This window comes from Copadichromis virginalis, linkage group LG17 (assembly GCF_057382275.1).
Source record: "Copadichromis virginalis isolate Kocher_CV1m ecotype Utaka linkage group LG17, C_Virginalis_male_GT1.1, whole genome shotgun sequence".
Classification (NCBI taxonomy): Eukaryota; Metazoa; Chordata; class Actinopteri; order Cichliformes; family Cichlidae; genus Copadichromis; species Copadichromis virginalis.
In genome coordinates, this window is record NC_140634.1 from 6183134 (window position 1) to 6206206 (window position 23073).

General features: G+C 42.3%; 1 protein-coding gene across 4 annotated transcripts in view; it reads right to left on the reverse strand.

The window, feature by feature from the left end:
* The window catches only part of kank4 (KN motif and ankyrin repeat domains 4), a 94570-nt gene that overhangs the window by 25142 nt on the left and 46355 nt on the right, over nucleotides 1-23073 (reverse strand). For all 4 annotated transcript variants that reach the window (XM_085436207.1, XM_085436205.1, XM_085436204.1 and 1 more), the window contains exon 2: nucleotides 318-391. In XM_085436207.1, coding sequence (XP_085292333.1) covers nucleotides 318-336 — 19 coding nt within the window. In that variant the 5' untranslated portion in view covers nucleotides 337-391. The remainder of the gene's footprint in view (nucleotides 1-317; nucleotides 392-23073) is intronic.

The window sequence follows — 23073 nt, forward strand, 5'->3', positions numbered from 1 at the left end:
ATTATCATGCAGTGATTGCGCCAAAACAAACTAATCAGCATGTAAAATGCTGCTCATGCTGTGTCAACTTATGAATGCAGTATGAGATGGGGTGGTTATCACCTGAAGGAAATAAGCCCATAGCTGTTTTTGGCCACATGAAAGGAACAGCGAGATAAAAATGTCACCTTTTATGTCATGAACTAGATTATATATTGGAATAAAAGCAAAAAATAGAGTCTGACTTATTAAGCTTCTCACAGTTGTTAAAAAAGGTTGCTGCACATGTTAGAAGCACAGAGGATTGCTTGTTTAACTACAGGCTTGGCGACACTCACCACTTTTCTTGTCCATCATGGGAGGCCGAGTTCTCAGTCATCTACTTGTGTTTGCTAGAGTAGGAGCTAACAGCCTGGGAGAAAAAAAGCAGAAATGAGAGAGAAACATGAGAAACTGAAATATCGCCCACTAATATTATGCAAATAGAACCAAATTCTGCAAGAGTAAATTTATGGCATTTACATCATGCCTTTGGACTTTTTTCAATATCAAGAAAATGGCAGTTCTGTTAAATCAAACAAAACAAACCAAGACAAAAGCATGTGAGCCCTGCAGATAAAGGACCAGAAAATTTTTCACAGTGAAGTTATTGCTTTCCAAGATTCTTGTAATATGTTTTCACTGATTTAGTGAAGCCACCAAAATAAGACAAAACAATTTCTTAGAGATATATTTTTTATATATAAAACAGGCAGACTTAATACACACGACTGTTATATTTCAACTCTGGCTCTCCACAGTGTATCTGTTATCTTGTCTTCCTCCCCTCACTCTAAGGTTGGATGGCTGCGCCTCCCTGAGCCTGGTTATGCTGAAGATTTCATATTGTCAAAAGGGGTTTTTTCCTTTCCACAGTCGCCAGGTGCTTGCTCATGGGGATCCCCTGATTTTTGGGGTTTCTCTCTATTATTGCAGGATCTTCACCTTAAAATAGAAAACACCTTGAAGCAACTGATTTGGTGCTATCTAAATAAAACTGAATTGAACTACTGTGCCTCATTAGTTTATTTTTATTAGGAAAATGATAAATGGATGCACATTGTATGTTTAAAAATAAATATGCAGTCACATACAAATCAAATCAAATCAAATCACTTTTATTGTCACATCACATGTGCAGGTACATTGGTACAGCACATGTGAGTGAAATTCTTGTGTGCGAGCTTCACAAGCAACAGAGTTGTGCAAAATACAATAATGTAAACAAGCAAAATACAAGAATGGCTACATCTGAAACTAATAAATATATGTACAATATATAATAGTATATGCATTTCTGGATGTGTATACTAAATATTTTTCTACGTGTGTGTGTGTGTGTGTGTGTGTGTGTGTACACATATTTTACAAATTAAATAGAGTAAACAATAAATAAAATATATAAAATAAAATATACAGAGTTGAGACATGTGCAAAACAGTGGCGTTACTGTACAGTATGGAGTGCATAATGTTAAAGTTCCAGTAGTGAAGCTGAGGTGTCTATGAAGTGTTCAGCAGTCTGATGGCCTGATGGAAAAAGCTGTCTCTCAGTCTGCTGGTACGGGACCGGATGCTGCAGAACCTCCTTCCTGATGGAAGTAGTCTGAACAGTTTATGGCTGGGGTGACTGGAGTCCTTTATGATCCTCCCCGCTTTCCTCAGGCACCGTTTCCTGTAGATGTCTTGGAGGGAGGGAAGCTCACCTCCAATTATCCGTTCAGAGCACCGCACTACTCGCTGGAGAGCTTTGCAGTTGTAGGCGGTGCTGTTGCCATACCAGGTGGTGATGCATCCAGTGAGGATGCTCTCAATGGCACAGTGATAGAAGGTCCTGAGGATGCGGGGGCTCATGCCGAATCTTTTCAGTCTCCTGAGAAAGAAGAGGCGCTGCTGCGCCTTCTTCACTGTTTTGTTTGTGTGTACTGACCATGTAAGATCCTCAGCCAGATGTACACCAAGGAACCGGAAGCTGCTCACTCTCTCCACAGCAGCGCCGTTGATGGTGATGGGGGTGTGTACTTCTCTGCACCTCCGGAAGTCCACTATCAACTCCTTTGTCTTTGCGACGTTGAGGGTGAGATGGTTGTCTTGACACCAGTGGGTCAGGGCGCTGACCTCCTCCCTGTAAGCTGTCTCATCACCATTGGTGATAAGACCCACCACTGTAGTGTCGTCCGCAAACTTCACAATGATGTTGGAGCTGTTAGTGGCTGTGCAGTCGTAGGTGTAGAGTGAGTACAGGAGAGGGCTCAGTACACACCCCTGTGGAGCACCAGTGTTCAGTGTGACGGGGGATGAGGTGATGCTGCCCAGTCTGACCACTTGGCGTCTGTCAGACAGGAAGCTAAGGATCCAGCTGCAGAGGGAGCTGCTCAGTCCTAGATCCTGCAGTTTCCTGTCCAGCTTCGAGGGAACGATGGTATTGAATGCTGAGCTGTAATCTACAAACAGCATCCTCACATACGTGTCTCTCTTCTCCAGGTGTGACAGGGCAGTGTGTAGTGTCAGGGCTATGGCATCATCAGTGGACCTGTTGTGGCGGTATGCGAACTGTAGAGGGTCCAGTGAGTCGGGTAGTGCAGAGCAGATGAAGTCCCTGACCAGCTTCTCGAAGCATTTGCTTACGATGGGGGTCAGGGCTACAGGTCGCCAGTCGTTCAATGAGGAGATGGTGGAGGATTTGGGTACAGGGACGATGGTGGCCATTTTGAAGCAGGCTGGGACTACAGACAGAGAGAGGGAAAGGTTGAAGATGTGCGTGAACACTCCAGCCAGCTGAGCCACGCATGACTTGAGGACGCGGCCGGGAATCCCGTCCGGACCAGTAGCTTTGCGTGCGTTCACCTTCCTGAAGCATCTCCGCACATCCTCCTCAGACACAGTGTGCGCACTGACGTCATCCGCGGTGTGCACACTGTCCGGTCTCATGGTGTTCGCTGTGTCGAATCTAGCGTAGAATACGTTTAGATCCTCACACAGAGAGGCCGTGGTCTGCGGTGTGCTGGTTTTCCCTCTAAAGTCTGTCTAAAGTCCCTCTAAAGTCTACAGTATTGTACAGTCTTGGGTACCCCACTGAAGACGAAAAACATTTAGGTCTGCCAAGAAAAAGCAAAAATTAGTAGCACATTGCAGTTAATTGCAGTGCCGCTGTACCCATTAGCTTAAACTCGCCTTTCGTCAGCCTTTAGGCTCCACTTAGGTCAGCACAACCGAGGACAAGCTCACAAATGTTTGCATAATTTGTTCCACATGGAGAAGCCAATAAACCAGAGCTGCTATGACATTTTTTTTTTACAATTAGTTTATTGCACAGTAGACCTATGTGAGAGGGAAAAGAATTCAGAATGTGGAGTCAAAACTTTTAAGGACTAAAAGCTTCTAATAAAATATCCAATACTCACAGTAAAAATAACGGCAATTTGCCCAACTTTGAGTGAGTTGCACAGTTCAAATCCATATTAAATGAACACGAGCAGCTGCATGAGCAGCCAAATATCAGCTCTAAGGCTATTTAGAAAATAGGCACACATTATTCACGCAATTTCCATGCAAATTTATGGCACTGTAGAGGATACCTGCTATGTATGAGACATATAGCACATAAGTGCCCGAGGCTGTGCTTTAATAAGCACTGGAGTTCAAACGTCGACACCTAAGGTAGCTAAGAGGCTTAAATTAGCATTTTCATTATTTTTAGGAGTTCCACAACCATATATGTAGTATATGAATACTACAGATGAGTGTTTTACACTCCTCACTGATGCTCTGTATTCTATAATACCTCTAGCACTCAGTTTCAAGTCACTGCAGACAGCTGATTCGATGGATGCAACGGTGCAACAGTGAAAGCCATTTTTCTTGTTTTGATGCTGTATTTAGATTCAAAGAAGATAAAAGTCTAGTGGGAACATAGAAACGCTGTCTTCTAAGAGGTAGTTTCCCCATTTGTGATGACTTCTTTGACGTGTGGATGAGAACATTAAAAAAAAAAAGTCACCCGGATGAAGAATCTCACTACTGACTAACCACTTGTCATTTTTGATCACATTTTCAAGCAACCATGCACCAAATTAAATCAAATGTTTGTACCACAAAGTGCTGAGATTATTTTGAAGTAAGTTCGTGGTCTAGTTTGTGGGAAAAATGTGTCAGGCAGTGCCGAGTGAGGACATACTGCAAGGCAAGCATTACCATGAGATGGCAATATAATCAATCAAAATGACAGCCAGTCCACCCAGGGACCTAAACAGGAGCTGTGACAAGCTCTGTTTGGCCTCCTGTCCCCTCCTGTGCAGACTGAACCTTAATAATGAAAAGAAGAGGTGACCTAGAGCAAAGTTGTTGTCTCAGTTACAGATGAACAGTTAAACACAGACACACAAAGAGAAACACCGATCATCTGACTGACAGTCGCTGCACACGATCTGACAGGGCGATGGCTACCATGGCAACCACTGCAAATCCACTATTTCTGTGTGTCCCAGGAGTGAGACAAGAGAACGGGCATTCCTGACTCCTCGTGACACTCAATGCGGCTACAATCACCTCGCTGTCCATAAGGCTTAATTAGCTGATTCGGGAGCAAAAGAATGATGCTGGTAATTGCAGAGCGAAGTACAGGCACACCCCAGTGGCAATTACACACAGTGGGCAGGCAACAAGACCCGCCTTAATTAGATCATTACCGAAGACAGAGGTAGAATGGGGGAAAATGGAGCAGGGACAAGAGAGAGAAGAAAAACAAAAGCTTCGAAATGACAGATAGGTTTGACAAGATGGGATGAGCAGGGTAAATGTGGGGTGGGTGGGGAAGAACTGCTATGGTTTTCCCAAATGAGACATTCTTCCTGACCTTCCCTAATGTGGAAGTTACAGGACTTTTGTTTAAAGTTTCCTCTTTTAATTAAAGTCATTCCTAATGTGTGTGTGTGTTTAATGAAGGTCTCAGAGCAACAGAAGGATCGTGTTACATTAAGCAGTGTACTGTGGATGATTAGCATAAATGATAAGACATAACAATCAGTCTATAGTGTTAAATGCATATGTTTCTAAATTGCATGCACTGTTATTTCAGCATAACTAGAAGATTACCCAGGTTAGACTAGTAATTAAATACTGAAAGCCCACGGTGACACTGATGATGCACAATACACACTGGATTACAGTCATAATGAGTATGAGCTGAAAGCTCCAAAAGGCTATGCTAATCCAAATTGAAAGTATCTGCTAGAGGCCACGCCAAGCTAAAAGGAGGCCACGGGTGTGAGTGTTCAAAACTGTTTGTGTGTATCAGCACCAATTTAGCCACTCTCTTTGTCAGTGTTTATTTTTTTGTGTGTGTGTGTGTGTGTGTGTGTGTGTGTGTGTGTGTGTGTGTGTGTGTGTGTGTGTGTGTGTGTTTGCTAGCTCTGCCTTCACCATGTAGGTTCACGTGTGTGTCAGGTTGAGTGACTGTGTTTGTTACTCCGTGTCTCTCAGACGCACGTAACCCCCTTAAAGGACGTGCCACAGTCTCTTGACACCAATCCTATAAGTGTGACAGCTGGTCGAGAGGCAGCGATGGTGATAATGCGAAGAGTAATGACAGTACAGTAAATAAGCCCGTAGTGACAGCTGTGGGTTTTCATATGTCATCAGTATAGAAACCACAACCACACTAAGATAACTGTTCTTTTTTTTTCTTTTGCACAGACCACGAGATCAACACCAACATTTATTTATTCATTGAGTTTTTTTAAAATGTGTTTTTTTACTTTATGCGAAGGCATCAAATGCGTGTACCCTGGCTGTCACCCTTGCCAGATTATACACACAGCACCGACTCAGGGATTCACACATGCACATCAGGCAAACACACATACAATTACTGGTGACTTAACCTACCAAGAAGCATTAATTGAATGTCATGGGTCATTACACTGGAGAGCCTGTGTACTGGAGATTGAATTAGTCGGATACACTGACACACAGCAGGACTGGATAGAAGACAGAACAGCAGGAAATGAGATTGGAGAGAGCGAGAGGGAGGCTAGAGGTGGGCGGATGGGAGAGGGAGAAAAGTGGGCGGGAAAGTGAAAAAGAGGCAGAGATGGGAGTGGCAGATGTACTCGTATCTCGTGCAAGCAGAGCGGTTTCGCTCTCATTTTTCCCGCTCTCCTGGCTGTCCCAGCATCCCTTCTCTCATTTTCTGTTTCAAACTTTATCTCATAAAAAAGAAATTACCCATGAATTCACTACAATCTCTCATATACTCTGAAGCATTGTGCACTGACTGCAGCTGGCACTTCAAACACAAGTGTTCATCAGCTGTGTGAAAGTGACATTAAAGAAACTGCACGCAGCAGCAGATTAAAGAATAACAGGCAGGCTGAGCAACAGTAACACAGGTCCCAAGGTCTTATCACAGGACCGACATGCATGGAAACAGCTATCTCTGTTTACCCTTGTACTGCCCTGAGAATCCAAGCAGGAGCGTCCAGCTTAATGTGCCAACTCTCAGCCCGAGATAAAAACACATTTGAGGAGGAGCACATGTGCAGAGAAACACAGGGATACGCATAAAGATGTGAATATGCAAACTACAGCTGGTAAAAGCTTATGACAGCACAAGACTGCCAGAGTGCAGTTTCAACAAATATAAAGTCAGAGGTAGAAACCCATGGTGGGGACAGCCAGAGCTGAATTTGCAGCCATATTTGGATGCCACTTTAATTACTCTGGTATAATCACAGCTCACTTCACTTTAGCTTGATAACTGGCATCGTTGTCTCACTGAGACTCCTCTCTGCTGGATGTTTTAGCCTCTGCAGTCAGCCAGTGTTCACCTCGCTGCTATGAGAGCTGTCATCAGGTTTGTGACTTTTTCAGTTGGTCCCAAAAGGTTGATTCTGTTCATTTGGACGTAGCGTTTTCAATGGGAGAAACATTTTGTCACTCATCCAAGTGACTTCTTCAGTCTCAGCTGACTGCAGGTTTCCCCAATCTTATAAACAGTACATTTGCACATTAACTGAAGCAAGCACCACTGAATGAACAATGGGCTGAGAGGTCATTAATATGCAAATTATCATGACCATTAATCAACAACCACTGATCATTGATCAAAGACCAGAATCAACTTTTGGGGATTTACATATGGATGATTGAGCATGCATCAAGACATTTTTTTTTGGGGGGGGGGGGGGGGGGGGGGTGTCAATCTGATGTGCTCATCTGTGTCACATTACAGATGCATCCCCTTTGATACAAATGTGAGTGAAGGACGCAGCTGACGGTGCAATTAGTTCAATCTCGTGAATTGCAGGTGCAGATAACAGTTTTTGCATAATGACTTTGTTGCTACTGTGCAACAAAGTGTGAAAACTGGTAAAATTTACCGACAAGTCAACTGGGAACTGGAAAGTTTAGGCTCACGCAGCACAAAGAATGCTGTTAGCATCCAGAATACAAGGAGTGAATTGGGGGGACATTTATCTGATATTGCAGAGCTTAGTCTGTCTGTGTTCTGCAGAAACAGATCAATCTCTCTCTGCTCTACAAGAGCTATTTGAGTAGAGTCTGGGCCATCCCACCCCAGTCTAAGATTATCTCTGTCTATGTATAGTGCATTACAAGAAAAAGGTCCTGCTGTATTACATCTTCTGGTCCAATTTATCATTAATTTACTTCACCCCAGACCTTTAGGTCTATTCTAGTTCATCTTCAGTCCTAATCCTGTATGATCCAGTCAAGTTTAGTCTAACAGCGTCTGCATTCATCAGGGGCCAGATTGTTCCCCTCGTGCTAAACAACATCTGGCTTTCAACTCCAGAGAGAAAATGAAAGAGGGAACTTCTGTCTATGGGCTTCATTAAACAGTGGCAAAATTTTCCCACAGGGTTGCAGTGAGCAAGCTATTATAGGTCAGTTAAAAGTGACGTTTTTTTCTGTGGAAGAACTGCAAATTCAGGATATGGCCTTTATTGGACGGTTTAATAAGAATCCGTCTTTGAAAAGAGCATGAAGTTTAATGTAGCTGTAATAATCAGATGTCTGTACAATAGTGAGTTCACTAGTTACCTCCAGTTGTTGGCTGGTTATCAGCAAAGTCCTTACAACGTCTCTCTTATCAGTTATTCACAGAATGAAGGGGGAAAAAACATCTTTCTAAGCTCAAGGCCAACAATAAAAATTGGTCCTTATATAAAAAGACCAAAAGGCACAAAGCAATGTTTTTTTTTATGCACTTGCCAGTTTTAGGACGCCACACAAAGAACTTTGTTTAAAAAGGAATACTGCAGACCCCAAGTATTGTACTGATGATTCACAAAGACCATTCAGGAGAACTCCAAGCTTTCTGACTTGCCAAATATTTCTGCCTTGCTGTTTTCTAACATGCAAGTAAAGTAAAAATAAATTCCAAGGAGTCTTAGTCTTAATATATCTGATCATGAGGTTTCCTGAAAACCACACAAATTGCTTAACTTACACTCTAATAAAGTTATTTCAGAAAAAAATAGAAACTGTGGGGAAGTGGCACTGCGTGGATATTCACTTAGCAAAAGCCGTGGTTGTCATTTTCACACTGAGATTTCAGTGGGTAACTGTGCAGTGGTTTAAACAATTTATAACAATGAAATAAATACACACTGCACGTCAACAAGACAAAGCTTTAAGATTTAGTTCACCATTCAGCAATAAATGCGTCTACTCTACAATGCAACACAATAAATGTTGTCTTTACCTCCACCAAGGGTGTTATGTTTTTGCGAGTGTGCATACCTGCATGTCATTGTGTCTGTAAACACAATAGCTCAAAAAGTTTTGTATGAATTCTTTTTTGCCTGTCCCATTCAGCACTGGAGCAGTCAGAATTATTGTCTGAAGGCCAAGAAAAATGCTGAGCAGATTTATTTTCCCAAGTGGATCCATCAGATCCAGGCCCCAGATATAGATGCCCCCCAGATCATGAGAGCCCATGGAGGACCACTGGAGGGGCAGCAGCACCACCCTCCTAGAAAAGAGCTGAGGAGAGCCCAAAACGGTGGGGTCACCCAGCAGCCACGTTGCAGAAGCCACAGAGGGCTGCGGCGACGTGCCCATAGGCTCCGCCAGCAACCTGCTACGCTAGAGCGGACTGAGGGCCCTCCAACCTCCGGAAGGGGCCCGACTGAACCATGGGTGCCAGGCACCGCCCCCAGACTCAGGACATATTTCCTGGGATTCTGGGCCTCCCTGCATCCCAGACCCCGACCAGACAGCCAACTCACTCTCCCAGCCCAGGGGTGAACAGAGGTGTGAAGACCCCATACCGCTCTCCGCCCGCTCATATGTGGTGTTTTGTATGAATTCTGATAAAAAAAACTTTGTAGAGGGGTAGCGTGGGGTCATGTTAAATAAAAATCCATTAGAATTTGCCTTTCATCCACCAAGGTCTTCAAGCTCAGTTTAATGATTTATTGATCAAAAATGGACAAAAAGCCTTATGACTTAGAAACTATGATTCTGATAAGTGTGGTGTGTATGTGGTGTCAACATATAGAAAGTACCATATAAAGATTTAGAATATTGTGTAACATTTGACCTCTGACCTCTCCTTCAAAGTCAGTAAATAGATCTGAAGGTCAAAGTGATAATATTGCTATACAGACCTGTTTAAAACTATGTTTCTTACTTCCAGTGTTTGTACTGACTACAAATGGGCATATAAGGAATAATATATGGAGATTCTTCTTCAAGGTCAAATAAAGTCAAACCTTTCTGAAATATCTGTTATCTTTAAAACTATGCTTAAAATCTACTGCCTTTGTTAGAAGCATTTAGGACATGAGATTAGTATATCGGGATTGTAAATATCAACGTTTCCATGCCAGATTTGACCTCCGGCCTAATTTTTACATTTCACATGTGCCTATTACATCACGTATTTTAAAATGAGTTTCAACAGAGAAAATAACAAAAGCCTGCACATTTAAAGAAAGGACAAAGGACATTCAGTAGAACTGCCATGGACACAGCTCCACTCATATGTAACCCTTTCTAAATGTAATGAATGTTTTCCAGATACTGTAGCCCATCTGTCCACTGAGGCAATATGTCCTGCTTAAGTAATTACATCTGCCCTTTAATAGTTGGTAATAAATGTTATTAAGGCCCTCAAACAAATTTTCCATTTTTACTCAGTCTTATGACACCAGTCTACAACATAATTAGCTGTTTTCAAATACAGAATGGGTGAGGGGCTGACAGAGTAAGTGCAGTGTTTTATCAGTAATAGCGTGGACACGACCTCGTGCAACCACCCCTGTCCTGATTCTGCGGTGTCTGTCAAAGGACAGATAACGCTTACGCCACGCCTTCGCTGCAACTGCCTTTTATCTCTTCTATCTCTGCATCTCTTCTGTCTCTTATTGCATGAGCTCTGTATGCCTCCATAGACATAGTGAAAGGAGCTTGTCTTTTCCTCATGTTCTGTAGTGGCATTCCATGAGGAACAGCTGCATGCTTTCATTAGCGATAAAGGAGGTGCCGTACCATCTATTATTCATTCTAGTTTGAGATATGTTAGCATTATGGTTACTTCCCCTCATGGGTGTAATAACAGTGGTGAAGCTAATTAGCATTTGGGTCATCTGACTATTGATGTGTCAACAGTCGGTGAAACGATGCTGACAAAAAAGGGTAGAAACTAGAGAAACATGCAGAAAACAGAATAAATCTGTGACATCTGTCAGAAAGACAGATGGGATTAGGAATGTCTAAGGTTATGCAGTCTGGATTTGAAAGGCTTAGATGGTCAAAGATAAAAAGGAGGGAAACATGACAAACAGCAGAGACTCAGTTACACATCCGTGAAGTTACGTCCTCTTTGACAGGTAAAAGCAAGTCTTTCTCAAACACGCACACATACAGAATGTATGCGTAACATGCATAAACTACGGAAGTGACAGCGTAAGCGGTCTGAGATGTGTTTCTGTGAGTGTTAACATGAGTTTAAAAAAAACAGGGTCCCCTTGCTCATTAATTATGGCTTTCTACTTACACAGAAACACAGAAGGCACGCGCACGCACAAACACACACAAGTAAACACACATACAGATTTGCATAAAAACAGGAAACTCTAACAAAGTAAAGCAATCATGAAGTAAGTGATCTGTGCACAGAAGCACATGGAAACGTGCATGCAAGCACATAATTCTGCCAGAGAGGACGGCTTGAAGCCAGCAGAATATAAGTGCAGGAAAGCAATTCAGCTTGGTACAGCAGCACATTCTGCAGAACAAGCAGGAGGTCTGTGCAAAGAAATCAACACTTATAAATTCACACTCTATCGCTCTTAGCATAGCATGAGGCAAAACTTCCAGCTTTGCTTCCCTTTGCATGTACGGAAAAAAAACACACATAAGTTGAGTATGTCATCTCTTATTTTACTGTGTTTGTTTTAATGCATTATTGTGCGCTGCCTCTTACATCCCCAGCAAATATATCGCTGCCAAAGCTGTGTGGGGGAGTGCGAACATTGTCCGACCAGAACAATACTACCCTCTCTCCATTACTCGTGCACATCCTGTACATACACCCCTTTCCCTTTTCCACACTTTCTTTCTCACACATCCGAGGCTCCTGCACATGTGACCTATGTTCTAGACTGTAAAAATAGAGCAGGGAGGAGGAGGAAGGTAAGGCGAACAGAAAAAAGCAGAGCAAACAACGGTGAATGATGGCAAATTGTTCATGAGACATGAAAGCTGAGGGGAAAAAATGAAGAGTGGCAAGAAAAACAGAGTTAATTCACAGGGGGAATTTTTTCTCTCACCTGCCATGTAGCTCTTCTTACCTCCTGTCCTTCCTGTTTCTGTGAATGCTACTGACCCTGTCTCTCTTAATATCAGCAGAGAAAAAACGAGAAAAAAACTGAAAAAGAGGAGGGGAGGATGGGTGGGAAAGAGGGGATGTGTTGGCATATGGTGCCAGAGGTAGAGAAGAGAAGAGAAGAGAAGAGAAGAGAAGAGAAGAGAAGAGAAGAGAAGAGAAGAGAAGAGAAGATCAGTTGTCTCAGTCTGATAGATTCACCAGCCTCCTTGGTGCAACCAACTGGCCCAGAAAAAAACAAAAATAACACCCTAATAGACAAATGGGCTCAACAGAAAACACACGAACAAAAACACATACAGACACACAAGTGTATGGTAATGAACCACCAGCACAGCAACTTCCAAGCATGCATAGAAATGGAAGCTTATAAAGCTCATGATTTGAACAGATAACAACAGAACAACAGAGGAGTCTTGTCTGGTTTTTAATTTATGCACCTCTTTTTAAGTACAAGTGTGTGTTCATTCATGCACCTACTGTTGCGTGTACATGCTTAGTTCTGGGCTGTGTGCATGTGCAGTAGTGTCTGTGTGTACTGCCTCTGGGCTAAAAGGTCTAACCCTGCAACGATCACACGCTGTGTAACACTGTAATATTTACTGGAGGACTCAAAATTACCCCCTCCACAGTGCTGCCACATGAGACTGGATCACACTACTTTCAAGGTGCTCCAGACTATCATATCTGTGAAATTTATCAAGTAAACCCCAAGTTATCTCAGTCTGGCTCAATAACAGAAAGCAGTCTAATGAGTAAACCCAGCCCGGTTGACTCTATAGTGTAAATGAGGTAAATAATTAACTGCCTTTAAATAGGCTAACTGCCCAGGCTAATGGGTCCTATCTCTTATCTCACTCCTGCACTGATTCCTCAGTCCAACAATGCTAATTCCTCTCTACACGTGTGCAAACTTCTACTCGAGAGCTGCTCGACATCACAGCATGCAAAGAAAGAAAAAAATATCCAGCATGTCATATGAGCAGTGCTGGGCATAATGTGTGCAAAGTAATCAGATTACATTGTTTTTGTAACTCAGTAAAATAAGGTGACCTTTTACTGTGCACTTCTGTAACAATGAGCTGACTTCAGCTAGTACGGAGTGAGGAGGCTAAAGTGTGCACCTTCTCAGGAGTGGAGAAATCAATATTACTTTCCAGCTGAGCAGCCAAAGCTTGATTTTCAGCAGGTGACAAAAGCAGTGATGAGCAGTCAGGCTTGTAGCGGTGCGTTAAGCCTACCTGTACCTGTTTCTAAAATAGAGTCACAGTGGTCAAAACATTTTTCTGTGATCCACCTCAACTCTGCCGTTAGCTTGGTGATAAAACTTCAAAGCTAAAATGAAGCTCTTCTAGGTATCCTCATTAAATAAGCATCATCCATCATATTTATCATCAATTATATAAACTATTCATCATATATTACTTTCTTATTGCTTATTTTCTTATTATTAAGCACTTGGTGACAGTGGGAAGGAAAAAAGCCTGTTTTTTTAAAACCTATTAAGGGTGTTGACTTGCACAAGGAACCTTTGTCAAACATGAACTCAGACAATATTCACAGTTTCTGTGGCTAAATCCCTCTCGATATATGTCTAACACACTGCACCCTATCAGCTCACATCCTTTCATCTAAAGCAGCGGACTGAAAGAGGGTGTGATGCAGCCTAGGGGGTTAAACTTCTCCCTTCCCAATCACATGAACCTCTCCTGTCAGGCGGTATCAGATCCCACCTCAGACCCTAAGGACTTCTCGAGGAATCACTCCTTCCCTGTCTTTTCATTATATGTTGCAGTGATGTTGTCTGTCCATCTTGGTTCCTCTTGTGTTAAAACAAAAGAAAAATGTAACTTTTAAGTGCAGGCAAAGTTTGTGGAGTGAGCTGTTGCCTCAAGAGAGGTTCAAATAACTTAATATTGCATTCATGCACAATTTAAGAGCAGCAGGAAATCAAGATGTGGCTATGTGCAGCACCCTCAGTAATGACTTTCACGTGGTTCATGCCCTTCTCTTCATGTATAAGGTCTTAAATAATCAGACCCCATCTTATGTCTGTGAAGGTTCTCAGTCATCCAGGTCATCGTAGTCAAAGGAGCTTGCAAAGAAAAGCGTCTGGACTTCTTTAAGTTGCTTGAAGACGTTTCACCTCTCATCCGAGAAGCTTCTTCAGTTCTAAGGTCAAATGGTGGAGAGTCCCAGATATAAACCTAGTGGGAGTAACCCCCCACAGAGGGACAAAAGGACCCCCTGATGATCCTCTAATCGCCTGAGCCAAGGTGTGAAACTGGGCGTGGGTCCCAATCAGCCAGAGTTTCGGGTGTGTTCATTGTGAAACCTGGCCCCACCTTATCATGCGAATTCCTGAGGTCAGATGGCCCAGGATGTGAGTGGGCGTTAAGGCGTCTGGGATCTCAAAACTGGATTATAGATGGCAGAGAGTTGGTGTCGTAAACCCCCGCCTCTGTTCAAAGATGGTCGCTCACAGTGGACATAGATGCTTCTTTCACTCCTCTTTCAAACCATCTGTCCTCTCTGTCCAAAATGTGAACATTGGCATCCTCGAAAGAGTGTCCTTTATCCTTAAGATGCAGATGGACTGCTGAGTCTTGTCCTGTGGAGGTGGCTCTTCTATGTTGTGCCATGCGCTTGTGAAGTGGCTGTTTGGTCTCTCCAATGTAGAGGTCTGAGCATTCCTCGCTGCACTGTACAGCATACATCACATTGTTAAGTCTGTGTTTTGGCGTTTTGTCTTTCGGGTGAACCAGTTTCTGTCTGAGCGTGTTGCTGGGTCTGAAATACACCGGGATGTCATGCTTGGAGAAAACTCTCCTGAGTTTCTCTGATACACCGGCTACATAGGGGATGACAATGTTGTTGCGTCTGTCTTTCTTATCCTCCCTCGCTGGTGTCTGGTCTTCTTTTCTGTGCCTCTTTGCTGACTTTAAGAACGCCCATTTAGGATAGCCGCACGTTTTGAGTGCTTCCTTTACATGTGTGTGTTCCTTCTTTTTCCCTTCAGGCTTAGAGGGAACATGTTCTGCCCGGTGGTGTAGGGTCCTAATTACTCCAAGTTTGTGTTCCAGAGGGTGATGGGAGTCAAAGAGGAGGTACTGGTCCGTGTGTGTGGGCTTCCGGTAAACTTCGATGTTGAGGTTGCCGTTCTCTTCAATGTGCACAGCGCAGTCCAGGAAAGGCAAACAGTTGTCCTTTGTGTCTTCCCTGGTGAACCTGATGTTTTTATCCACAGCGTTAATGTGCGCAGTGAAGGATTCCACTTCTTGTGTCTTGATTTTGACCCAGGTGTCGTCCACATATCTGTACCAGTGGCTGGGTACTCTTCCTTTGAAAGAGCCAAGAGCCTTCCTTTCCACTTCCTCCATGTAAAGGTTGGCTACAATAGGTCACATGGGGGAGCCCATGGCACAGCCATGTTTTTGTCTGTAAAAGCCTTCGTTGTACTTGAAATATGTAGTGGTGAGGCAGAGGTCTAACAGTGTGCAGATCTGATTGGGTGTGAAGTTGGTCCTGTCTTCCAAGGAGCTGTCTTCTTGTAGTCGTTTTCTGACAGCCTCCACGGCCTCCGTGGTGGGTATGCAAGTGAAGAGAGAGACTACATCAAAGGACACCATGGTTTCATCTGGATCCAGGGTAAGTTTCTGGACCTTGTCGGTGAAGTCGGTGGAGTTCTTGATGTGGTGTGGGGTGTTCCCCACGAGAGGAGCAAGGATGGTAGCAAGGTGTTTAGCAATGTTATAAGTGGCTGAGTTTATGCTACTGACTATGGGTCTGAGTGGGACAGCTTCCTTGTGGATTTTAGGAAGTCCATAGATGCAGGGTATGGCATCCCCTGGGTAAAGGCAGTGATATGTAAGGCGGTCAATAATTTTGTCCTTTTCAAAGTCTTGAAGGCAAGCTATAACTTTCTTTTTGTAGCTGCTTGTGGGGTCTCGCTTTAGGGCTTCGTAGGTATTGTTTTCACTGAGGAGAGTAGTGATCTTTGTATGGTAATCTGTAGTGTTTAGGACCACGGTGCATCTTCCCTTATCAGCTGGTAAAACAGTGATGTTGTGGTCTTTGCTCAGGGAAGCGACGGCCTTCTTTTCCTGTATTGTGAGGTTGGATGGAGGGACTTTGGCACTGGAGAGCGTGGCTGAGACTTTCATCCTGATTTTCTTCAAGCAACTTAAAGAAGTCCAGACGCTTTTCTTTGCAAGCTCCTTTGATGACCCCATCTTATATTAAAAACCTTATAGTACATACTTGGGCTCCCTAAGGGGGGGCTTTCCATGATCAGCTGAGCATATTAATCTCTGGCTCTCTTCCACAGTGTGTTTTTGGTTCTGTCTTCTTCCTCTCACCTGCAACTTGTCGCGGCAGATGGCTGCTCCTCCCTGAGCCCGGAGCTTCCTGTTAAAATTGAGTTTTTTCTCCCCATTGTCACCAAGTGGTTGCTCATAGCATTTGATTGTTGTGTTTTTCTCTGTATTATATTAATGTCTTAACCTTAGAATATAAAGGTAACTTTTGTTACAATTTGCTACTGAAGTGATCTGAATTGAATTGAACTGTATGAACCATAATAACCATAGTAATTCAACTGGCCAACATTCACGAGTAGGGCATTTGTGACAAAGTCTTTTGTATATCAACAGTCTCGGTGTTCCAGCTGAGGTAAAAACACGCAGTTAAAATTTTAAAACAACACAAGGCAGCATTGTGTAAAGCCTGACACCCCAGGATTCTGCAAATGTATGTTTTTAAATACGTGTGGCTGTGTGTAAGTGTGAGAACATAAAAATGCTTTAACTGCTGCACTCCACTGTTCAGAATAACAGCTTCGAGTCATATACTGAATGTTTTCACAACGGTGGGAGTTGCAAAGATAAAAAGTCTGCAAACAAAAGTATTTGTTACATGCAGCCTGTAGTTACAACTAATGTTTAGTGGTCACCACCAGGCACTGAATTCATAACTCACTATTACCTAAGACTCATGCAAGCCTTCAGCTCACCTCTGATTGGATCACAAAGTCAAATATTTTGACTTGGCATACATTTTTTTTCATCATCGCAGTTCTGGGAACAGCAATTAAAATATTTAGATTATACTGTTAGGAGCATTCCTGCTAATCAGTTTAAATGTCTGCTATGTCTCGCAAAATAATTTTGTATAATATTGTTACAGTTTTAGCAAACTGGCAGCCTGGGCTTTATGCCAAGTCTTGCAACACACAATTATCCACGCAAGTGTCGTCTGCAGTATGTGTATGCGTGTGTCTGAGTGGGTTCAAGTGTGAAAAACCAAAAACTGTTTTTACTGGCAAAGCTCACAGTTCTCAAACCACTTCCAGCAGCTTTGAGCCTTCTGGAAATAAAAGTTTTCTTCTCAAAATAAACTAAAACGTCATTTACTCACAAAGTTTTCAGTTTTTATTCGTATACTGTGCTTTCGCACCAGGGTCTGGAAATATGAGTCAGTTTTATACATTAAACTGGGAAGATGACATGTAGGAAAATAGTTCATAGTCAAATTTCACAATTATGAAATGTAACTTGGCAGCAAAGTACGATTTATTAAAAACAAATTTCAGACTCATTTGTTTTGTTGGGGGAGTTTTCATCCAGTTAATCTTCCTTTTCACAAGGCCTTGCTTTCCTAATATATAATAAATATTATTTTGCATCTGTGAGTCATGGGTAGACTTGCATTATTCCACATTATTCAAGCAAGAACGATTTACAGTATTTAGCAAATATGTTGGCTCACCAGAACTTTCAAACTGATTTTAATTTATAGTCGCATCGCTTTTCCAGTGTTTGAAATGCATGTCGTGTGTATGCATAATTGAAGCCATACATCACTGCTTCAGTGTGCACACAGTCTGAAGGTCCGGTCCATATATAGTCTAGACTAACCTTGCAGCACCAGCTGATGATATTAAAGGCCGTGACCCCCACCAAAAAGAATGTGTGCTTTGTTTTCATTGTTCTTGTTTTCTCATTCTTTCATGGAAATCACACATGTAGACACAGACAAGAATAACACCCAAGATAAACACTTTGAGAAGTGCTGCTGGGAGATTCTACTAGCCCGCTTTTTAGCCCCTTACTTGTCATACACTCCTCAAATAAACTAAAGGAACAGATAAAACACTAAAAATCAGACCTCTTATGCTGAAAACCTCTTATTTGAAAAAAATAAATAAATCATGCTGCATGATTTTTTAGGAATTAGAGGATGACACAACTCTTGATAGAAATGAACATTTTTAACCAACAGATGGCTGAATTCACCCTGAAAATCCAAATGAACAAAATTATGTATCAGGCTAGTCCATTTTGTGGAAATTTAATTGCCGCAACTCAGTAGTTTGTTTGGCCCCCATGTGCTTGTATGCATGGCCACAATGTTGGGTCATGCTCCTCATGAGATTACTGATGATGTCCTGGGGGATCTCCTCCCAGATCTGGACCAGGGCATCAATGAGCTACCGGACAGTCCTACGTGTAACCGGGTGGCACTGAATGGATTGAAACATCATGTTTCAAAATAAATAAATATATAGGTTCTATTGGATTTCAGTCAGGCGAGCCGGGGAGCAATCAATGGTATCAATTCCTTCATCCTGCAGGAACTGCCTGCATACTCTCGTCACAAGAGGCTAGTTCCAGGAGGAATCCAGCATCCACTTCACCAGCGTAGTGTCTGACAATGGGTCCAAGGATTTCCTTCCGATATTTAATGGCAGTCAGGCTGCAGATGCCTATCCTGTAGACGTCTGTGTGTTCCTGTATGGATATGTCTCCCCGAACACAACACCAAACAAGTCACGCTCAATGATGTTACAGGCAGCATAATGGCAAATGCCATTCAGGCTCCATGGTATCGGGCAAAGGGTCCACTAGATGACATTAGTCCCTGAGTCCACACTCATGAAGTTTGTTTCTGATTGTTTGGTCATAAACGTTAACATATTAACACTAGTGGCCCGCTGTGGTCATTTTTTATAGCTCATCCCGTTCCTCCTTGCACAAAGGAGCAGATACTGGTCCTGCTGATGAGTTACTACGGCCCTGTCCAGCTCTCCAAGTAACTGCCTGTTTCCCCAAATCTCCTCCATGCTCTTGAGACTGTGCTGAGAGACACAGCAAACCTTCTGGCAACGGCACATATTGATGTTCCATCCTGGAGGAATTGAACTACCTGAGCAACCTCTGCAGGGTCCAGGTATTGCATCATGCTACAAGTAGTGACATTGGCCCTAGCCAAATGCAAAACTAGTGAAAAACAGAAAAGATAAGCAGGGAAAACTTGTTAGTGGCCTCCTTGTTGCACCTGTTGTTAATTTCATTAACACCAAATTAGCTAAAACTGATTAACAACCCCCTCTGCTACTTTACTGACCAGATCTATATCCCAGAAGTTTAACTGACTCAATGCTCTACTTTAATGTTTCTGAACAGTATATTTTTGGCGAGCCTCTGTTACTTTGTGTATTCCAAGGAGGAGTGTAGAGAGGCAGCAAATGCTGAATTCATTAATGCTAAAAATGTCAAAATCTTGACAAAAATCATTCAAGAGTGAAATAAAGCACCACTCTTGACATTATGCCCACCGACTGAGCATTAAATCAGAATCTCTCCATCTATCTCACATCAAAAGACACAGACAAGAACACCAAGAGTGAGTGTAGCGTTGTACCGACAGGTAGGGATGCAACCACTGCAAATTAAGTAGCTGCAATAATGTAATCAGTTCCAGGCTGAATCCCCTTCATGCAGCTTGTTTTTAACTCTTATTAAAAAGTTGAAGCAATGCCTGGGCAAATTCTGTCTGTTCAAGAGTAGCAGCAAATACTCATGACTAAGATGGTTTTAAAATAGGAAAAACAGTGAAACGAGCATCGAAATCATAACCAGAATACGTTAATAATGACCAGGACTTTCCACTCTAAACAAGTGTGTGTTTGTATTGCTGGGCTATGGTTAGCAGATAGACATCCTGAGGAAGGCCAGTTTCTGATAAGGCCATTAGGCAGGGAAAAGACTGTTTATATGTTGTAACAGAACTGACCACAGAGCGGACGTCACTGCTCAAGTGGAAACGATCTGAGCTATCTTGAACATTGTGTGTGTATGAGAGAGACAGAGTGCTACAAAATGAAGACTGCAGATTAAAATCAATAACTATCACTCTTTTCTTGACTTTCCAATTAAATATGGTGAGATTGCCGAGAGAATACAAAAACTACCGACAGCCGCCAGTGCTACCCCTCAGCCTGCATGTACACACACCCACGGTATCCCTTTCAAAAACCTACATTGCTTTGTTCTCACGTTATCGCATTCACAAGATTTTCAGAAAACTTACTTTGACTTTTAGGTCGAGGTCACTGAGATTCAAACTCATCCAAGATTTTTAGTCGATGTATCAATTTGAAAATCATAGATGACTTCCTTCTTGAGTTATTGCATTCACAAGAATTTCAGAAAGCTTGACCTCTGTTCTTGACCTTGAGGTCAAGCTCAGTGAGATTCGAACTCGCCTGAGATTTTCAGTAGATACACCTGTGGTATTAATTTGAAGCCAGTTGCTGCCCGCCCGGCGGGGTGACGACAATACTCCATCAGCCTTTTATGGCTGAGGAGTAAAACTGAAAAATACTGCATGCATTTCATGTAGATATGGTTGCTATGTTACTATGTCAGCAAACAGTGTCAACAACAGGTTGAGTACTGAAAGCTGTCATTTGTAAAATAGTCCAGCTCTACATTTCTGTTATTTCAGATTCATTTAGATTTGCCAGATGCTTTTCTTTGTATGCTACGAGAGCACATTTCCATGGTTTGCCCATTTATTTTACGCTCTCACAAGAGCCTCAAAAGAGTTACTACAATCCACAATTTCTGCTAAATCAATAATCCTCTCTAGCTGTCCGGGAGAGACTTCATTAGAACAAATAAATTGGGGAAGCGTATGCACATGTGCTGAGGTCGGACCAGTGCATGTCAACTGCTTTTAACTGTTTCTCACTGTGAAATTTAAACAACTAAAATGAGCTGGGAAAAAGTGCAATACAGGCCAGCACCGAAACTTTATTTTTGGATTAAATTCACTTTAAAAGGCTTCCAATCCTTTTACTGTGTTACTTTAAGTGTAAGTGAGCATGAAAGCCTCATTTAAATTCATTTTATTACGCTTTCATTTGAATCAATGAAGCACAAATCACCTAAATCACTTCTTTTTTTTATTTGTTTGCCATTCAATCCAATACACGATGTTTATCAGTTTATGAGCTCGCATGTTTCCATCAGCTCGCTCGCTACATGTCCAGTGTTCATTGATTTCCGAGGAGGCACTCTCTGGTGATTGCTGACAACAGTGTAACTTCAGCATTAGTTTCTTGTCAAATGCCTCCCTGCCTTGAAAAAAAAAAAAAAACTCGTGTCACTCTCTGACTTTTTGAGATAGTTTTCCGATTTGAAAGGATGGAGAAAATCTGCATAAAAGTGTGAAAAAGGCAAAAAGAAAAAGCACAAACCGACAAAAAAAAGAGAGAAAGAAACACAGATTTATCATCGAGTGTGGGTGAAGTATGGCCGAGCAATAAGCTGATTGCTTCCCACAGACAGTCTCTTCTAAAGGCCTGAACTCTGCTGACCTGTGTGGGTGAAGGAATATACAAACTAAATTCTGCTTTCTAATATCACTAATTAGCATAACATAGAAGAAACCATATCTAAAGAGCACAAAGGGAGCATGGAGGAAGACCATTTATACAGTAGTTTATGTGTTTATTTATCTGTGTTTCACTGTAGAAGCACAGTGTGTGTTGTTTTTCTCCTTCTTGGTATCTAGCCATAGGTATTCCTGCCCATGAATCAGCATCAAAGCCACAAAAACTTAAACAATAACTAGAACTGACAGCCGGTGTATCTGAACCTCCTGCCTATCACGGGAAAGGTGTAGGTTATGTATGAAAACACATGAAAGCAGTTAAGACTGAACCTGCAGCAGAGATGAAAACAGTCTGTGCTGTAGACAATATTACACATGGTGATTGTATAACAGCAAATCAGTCTCAGTCTACATTTAGATTTATTTTCAGAAATAAATCAAAGCCTGTTTCAAGTCTTTCCATGTTGATTTTCACCACACTGTGAGATGGACAGAAACCAACAGATGCTGGGAAAGTAGGAAATCAATCTAGGAACATATGCTTTGGAAAATGCTTTGCAGTGATGTTATCAGCCTAAAAATACAGAATAATGACTCTGGAGTCTCAATTACAAAACAAAAATGCACACTTCCTAATGCCAAAAGAGCTCTGACCCATCCGGGGCACGGATGGCGGACCTCTGGGTTGTCTTGGTTTCAGCATTTCCAGCGGTGTGCTCAATTCAACCGGGATCAGGGGAGTTAAGAAGCCAGGTCAGGTCATGGTCATAGAGCCACTAATTTATGGCGTGGCAGGATGCACTCTCCGATTACGGCACTCATCATCATGCTGAAGCGGCATTCCTTAAATGCATGCCATTGCAATGGGGAATGTGTTAGGTCTGCATCAATATAAGTGGGTGGTGCATGAAAAAAGTAACAACCATATGAACGCCAGCAGCATGTTACATTGAAACAAGATGATTCACTTCACCTGTTAGTGCTTTAAATGTTGCAGAGATCTGGGAAATGATCTGGCAGGCTGATCTGCAGCAAGTCCTCCAAAGCAAATAGCAAAATATGTTGTTTGCCCATGCTGTCTAGAGCGGCACATTAAACCTAATTAGGCTTTTTTTGTCTTAGTCTGACACCCCTAATAATGGGACACAATTTCCCTGTGCCTTCCAAAACTGTTCTAAATCAATTTTTCTTGACACTACAGTAAGGTTTGTGCAGAATGAGCTTTACAGACTTGCTAAGCTGTTGCTCAGGTGAAAATCCTCCATCCACTTAACCCTCCTCCCAGTATGGCTATTGTTGCTGGATAAACAAATGCCCCTCTGCTTCCATTATAACAACTACTGCTGTAAGACTATTTTGTGACAACAAGATTTTTCTATTACATAAAAATTTCTAATAAAGCTTAAAAAAGCTTGCAAACTTGCCCCGAATAATGTTGCTCTCACTGAAATCCACAGAGATTAAAAGTATACTTTTAATCTCTGGGTAAGTAATATGGCGATATGTATAGGTATGTTACATGAA